The 6,000-nt window shown below is 50.7% G+C and overlaps 1 protein-coding gene across 1 annotated transcript in view; it reads right to left on the reverse strand.

Annotated features, from left to right (window-relative positions):
* The window catches only part of KCP (kielin cysteine rich BMP regulator), a 65,067-nt gene extending 59,586 nt beyond the window's left edge, over positions 1 to 5,481 (reverse strand). The window contains exon 1 of the mRNA XM_058191710.1: positions 5,361 to 5,481. Within this exon, the coding sequence (XP_058047693.1) occupies positions 5,361 to 5,481 (121 nt within the window). The remainder of the gene's footprint in view (positions 1 to 5,360) is intronic.
* Between the last annotated feature and the right edge of the window lie 519 nt (positions 5,482 to 6,000).

Genomic DNA, 6,000 nt, shown 5'->3' on the forward strand with positions numbered 1-6,000 from the left:
CCTCCTGGTTTACGTCAAGTGCCTGATCTTCGGACCTTCCGTCGTGAGCTCAAAACACACTTATTCATTCAAGCGGGACTGGCATAATAGTGTTGAATTTTAATTTGGGGTTTTGTTAATATTTTAAAATTTAAAATTTAAATTTTTAATTATCAGCCTTTTATAATCTGCTATGTTTTAACTGTTGTTTTTAATTGTATATATCTTGTGTTTTATTTTTGGCTGTACACCGCCCTGAGTCCTTCGGGAGAAGGGCGGTATAAAAATTTAATAAATAATAATAAAATAATAAATAACTATCAGGAATACTCCTACCAACAGAGATAGGGTGAGACTCTAGATAATAATAATAATAATAATAATAATAATAATAATAATAATAATAATAATAATAATAATAATAATAATAATAATATCAGAGTTGGAAGGGACCTTGGAGGCCTTCTAGTCCAACCCCCTGCCCAGGCAGGAAACCCTACACCATCTCAGTCAGATGGTTATCCAACATTTTCTTAAAAATTTCCAGTGTTGGAGCATTCACAACTTCTGCAGGCAAGTCGTTCCACTGATTAATTGTTCTAAGTGTGAGAAAATTCCTCCTTAGTTCTAAGTTGCTTCTCTCCTAGATTAGTTTCCACCCATTGCTTCTTGTCCTGCCCTCAGGTGCTTTATAAACAGAGAGCAGACTCCATACTGGTGTTGTTACCTAGTTGGGTCATGAAATGTCTGCAAAAAAACAACTAAGCTCAGAGAGCACCAAGGAACCCACATTCCTCCCCCTCCCCCTCCCCTTCCCCTCCCAAGGCCATCTTAACAGCATTGTACTGAGACCCCATGACAACTACTCACAGGAATAAAAATGTAAATAGTCGATGAATTAAAACATATATTTGCATGTGAGTATTAATAAAGAAATGCAGTAAAATGTAATAATTATGTTGCTGTATTTGTATGAGACAAGGTGCATTGAAGGGTTAACATACACAGATTAGTATGGGGCCCCTAAGAGAAGGTCCCCCTTCTCTTGATTTGGATCCAGTGGGAGGGCTGAGAAATGCCCCCACACATATGCAGTTGAACCCGGAGCCAGCCTGGCAGGGGCTTTCCTGCAACTGCACAGAGGACAGTCGGTTCCCCTTCTGCTCCACATAGCAAGCACCCAAGCTAACATACAGAAGGAAAGCGCAAAGATCCGGCGAGTCTCCCATCTCCCATGGGGCCTCTGGTGGCTCAGACTGCTAAGACAGTTTGTTATTAACAGCAGCTGCTTGCAATTACTGCAGGTTCAAGTCCCACCAGGCCCAAGGTTGACTCAGCCTTCCATCCTTTATAAGGTAGGTAAAATGAGGACCCAGATTGTTGGGGGCAATAAAAGTTGACTTTGTATATAATATACAAATGGATGAAGACTATTGCTTAACACATTGTAAGCCATTGTAAGTCTTCGGAGAAGGGCGGGATATAAATGCAAATAAAAAAAAAAATCTCACACCAGAAAGCACAACTGGGCCAAGTTGTCTCCTTATCGAACTATTCTTAGATGGCTTTCTTGTGAAGGGAGTTTGCAGGGTTAACAACAGTGGTGGGCTGTTGCCGGTTCAGACCGGTTTGGCTGAACCGATAGTTGTGGCCCCACGGCTATTCCGTCCTATATTGGCATGATTTTGAAGCTGCGTGCATGAGTGCTCACATTTTTGGTGCTGGGCGAACCGGTTGTTACAGCAGGCAGCAGCTCACCGCTGGTTAACATCTGACGCATTATAGGTAAAGCAGAACCACAAGAATAAAACACGGGTCAAAGACAACCCACGTTAAAACTTGTTCGGGCACGGAACTAATTAAAACTCTGCAAAACAAGAAAGGGGGATGGGTGGACGGACTAATTCCTCCTCCAGGGGGGGGAACTTTCATTACAAGGTGATCCTCGACTTACGACCCCCATTGAGCCCAAAAGTTACGTCGCTATGCGAGAAAGTTGTCAAGTGAATTTCCCCCTCCCCCCATTGTACAATCTTTCTTGCCACGGTTATTAAGTGAATCACTGCAGCCGTTCAATTAGCAACACGGTTGTTAAGTGAATCTGACTTCCCTGGTTGGCGTTGCCCGTCAGACGGTCGCAAAAGGGGATCACGTGACCCCGGGACGCTGCAACCGTCGTAAATCCATGCTAGTCTGAATTTTGATACCGTGGGGGATACTACAATGGTCGCAAGTGTGTAAAACAGTTCTAGGTCACTTTTTTCCAATGACATTATAACGTTAAATGGTAGCTAAAAAATTTTTTTCAACTTCAAACGGTCATTAAATGAACTGTTATACACTGAGGACTACCCTATATTCTCAGGACAAGGCCTGACCACTAATTCTCAGCATCCGTGAAAAATGCTAAAAGTATATATATATATATATTTTAAAAAAGTGTTGAAAAATTAAGAAAATTGACCAGCCGTTCAACGAACCAAGAAAAGGCGGAAGCATTTGCGTCCAGTCTCCTCCTACACAAAAGTGAAAATTGTGAAGGGCGGGAGGAGATGGCAGCCTCGGACGAGATTTATTTAAGAAACAGATTTGCTCTGGATGATGAAATGACACCCCAAAGTTTCAAAAGAACTTGCCAGATGAAAAATTGCATCGTTTTTGTGAGAAATCCCGGCGGGCCGGTCAAATGCCAGCTGCCCCGAGGAGAGCAAATATTGTCCTTGTCTGCTACAAGGAGGATCAGATAAATTACCCAGCAGTCGGTGTGGCATCAACAGCTGGGAGTAATTTTCCGCAAATTGTCAAGAGGCCGAGTGTGTTAGCACACAGGGAAAGCCATGTCCTAGGAAGCAAAAGTCAACATTGGCTTGGCCAAGAAAAAAAAAAAGATCTACTTAGTTCGCTTTTCCTTATTGTTCAATTGGGTGAAGTTCTTAGTAGATCAGCGGTTCTCAACCTGTGGGTCGCGACCCCATTGGGGGTCGAATGACAATTTGCCAGGGGTCGCCTAAGACCATCGGAAATATGGGAAGTATACTTGCGAGTCGAAGAATCGCGCTCCAATGGTTGACTCCACAAGCCAGCTGCAGGCTCTTCAAATCGCTAGCCGAATTCGGCTTCAGGCGCGATGAATTAAAAAAGAGAGAAATCTTTGCTCTGATGTCTCCCTCTCAAGCCAGCTGCAATCACTCCCAATCGCTAGCCTAATCTGGCTTCAGGCGCGATAAACTTAATAGGGGAGGAGTCTCCGCTTTAATGCCTCCGTCCTCAAGGCAATCGCAAGCAGTTCAGATCGCTAGCCAATACGGCTTCAGGCGCGATAAATTCAAAACGAAAATAATTTTACGGTTGGGGTCGCCACATCATGGGGAATTGTATTAAAGGGGTCGCAGCACTATAAAGGTTGAGAACCACTGTAGTAGATGGTGGGAATGCTGTCGACATAATATACCTTGATTTCATTGGCAGGGGCACATTCAGGTTACAGATGATTCTCAATTTACAAGCATTTTTTTACAAACAAACAAACAAAAACTTCCATACAGTGAGAGTTCGAAGTTACAACGGCATTGAAAAAAAGTGAGTTGGGACCATTTTTCACACTTACGACCGTTGCAGCACCCCCAGGGTCATGTGGTTTACTTTCAGATGCTTGACCGCTGGTTCATATTTATGACGGTTGCAGCATCCCAAGGTCACGTGGATTGAAATTCGGACCCTTGGCAACTGGCTCATATTTATGACGGTTGCACTGTCCTGGGGTCACGTGATCCCCTCCCGACAAGCAAAGTCAAGGGGGCAGCCGGATTCACTTAACAACCATGGTACTCACTTCACAACTGCAGTGATTCGCTTAACGACTCTGGCAAGCAAGGTTGTAAAATGGGGCAAAACTCACTGAATACCTGTCTCGCTTAGCAACAGAAATGTTGGGCTGTGAGTCAACCCCAACCCCAACCCTAACTTCCTTACGTTGTTTGGAGGTTCCTTTCCTGCACAGGGTTTGGCTGGATGACCTCAAGGGACCCTTCCAACATTAGGGATCAAAAGCCAAGACCCGTGAGCTGAGCAACCTCCCCAAAGTCAAGGCCACCCCAACGAAGCTATCGAAGTGCTGTCCCGGTGTTTGGAAGCCGTACGGGTCTGGATGGGGAGAAACAGGCTCAAGCTTAATCCCTCCAAGACGGAGTGGCTGTGGATGCCGGCATCCCGGTACAGTCAGCTGAGTCCACGGCTGACTGTTGGGGGCGAGTCACTGGCCCCAACAGAAAGGGTACGCAACTTGGGCGTTCTCCTGGATGAACGGCTGTCTTTTGAAGACCACCTGACGGCCGTCTCCAGGAGAGCTTTCCACCAGGTTCGCCTGGTGCGCCAGCTGCGCCCCTTTCTAGACCGGGATGCCTTATGCACGGTCACTCACGCCCTCGTGACGTCTCGTCTGGATTACTGCAATGCTCTCTACATGGGGCTCCCCTTGAGGGGCATCCGGAGGCTTCAGTTAGTCCAGAACGCGGCTGCGCGGGTGATAGAGGGAGCCCCTCGTGGCTCCCGCGTGACACCCCTCCTGCGCAGGCTGCACTGGCTACCTGTGGCCTTCCGGGTGCGCTTCAAGGTGTTGGTGAATGTCTTCAAAGCGCTCCATGGCATAGGGCCGGGCTATTTACGGGACCGCCTGCTGCTACCGAATACCTCTCACCGACCCGTGCGCTCTCACAGAGAGGGACTCCTCAGGGTGCCATCGGTGCGACAGTGTCGTCTGGCGACGCCCAGGGGAAGGGCCTTCTCTGTGGGGGCACCCGCCCTCTGGAACGAACTCCCCCCAGGACTCCGTCAACTTCCGGACCTCCGAACCTTTCGTCGCGAGCTTAAAACTCACTTAATACCTGTCTCGCTTAGCAACAGAAATGTTGGGCTGTGAGTCAACCCCAACCCTAACTTCCTTACGTTGTTTGGAGGTTCCTTTCCTGCACAGGGTTTGGCTGGATGACCTCAAGGGACCCTTCCAACATTAGGGATCAAAAGCCAAGACCCGTGAGCTGAGCAACCTCCCCAAAGTGGACGTCCCTCCGTCCCTCCGCACTCAACAGATGGGTCAGAAACAGGGCTCTCAGGCGCCTCCTGGCTTACAAAGATTGCGACCTTCCCTCTTTGGAACGGACCACCAGAGCCTCCAAAGCCGGCGGCAGTCTACCTGAAGACCCGGCCCTTCCCTTCTCCACCCCGAAGCCCCATCTCCACCGAACGAACTGGGCTCAAGCTGAGCGCAAAGGAGCAACCCAACCCAAGCGTGGTGGGCTGCGCGCGTGGTGGAAACCCACCCGCGGACACCCCCCCCCTCGCCGGTCTCCGCGTCCCGCGTCCCCCGAAGTCCCGGCGCTCACCGTCGTCTCCGAAGTCGCGGCGCTCCGAGTCTGTCCCCGCGGTGGTCCCGATGCCCGCCCAGGGTCCCTGCAGGGCCAGCGCCGCCCAGGGCAGCACCAACAGCTGCCAGCAGCCCCGCATGATGCCCACCCAGGGATGCCCGCCGTGCTCCGGGCAGCTCCGGCGCTCCGCTCGGTCCTCCGCGGGACGGGACGGCTGGTCTGCCTTGTCCAAGGGCGGTCGCGGAGGGAGACCCCGGCGCCCGCCTGGCTGCCAGGAGAGGGGTGGGCGGGCGAGGCGAGCCCAGGCGGGAGGAGCGAAGTCCCGGGACGGATCGCGGGGGAAGGGGCGGGCGGGGAGGCGCGCAGAGGGGCTGAAAGGGGGGCTGGCTCAGGGTCCCCTGCCTCGGCAGGGATCCCCCTCCCCAAAAGCAGGTGAGGAGAGGGGGGTCTCTCTTTCCCTAAGAGCAGCCTTTGCAAGCTGCCCTTCAACCTCGCTTGCCCTCCCTCTGCCCAGTAGCCCCCCCTTCCCAATTTGGTTGATGGGGGGCCCCGACGCCCCTTCGGGGGGGTCTTCCGACGCTCTCTCGGACCCCGCTTGGGCTCTTCGGCCAAAGGAGACGTGGCGGCGCGGTTGAGCCCCAGAGGGGGAAAAGTGGGG

Source organism: Ahaetulla prasina, chromosome 7 (genome assembly GCF_028640845.1).
Source record: "Ahaetulla prasina isolate Xishuangbanna chromosome 7, ASM2864084v1, whole genome shotgun sequence".
In the NCBI taxonomy this organism is placed as follows: Eukaryota; Metazoa; Chordata; class Lepidosauria; order Squamata; family Colubridae; genus Ahaetulla; species Ahaetulla prasina.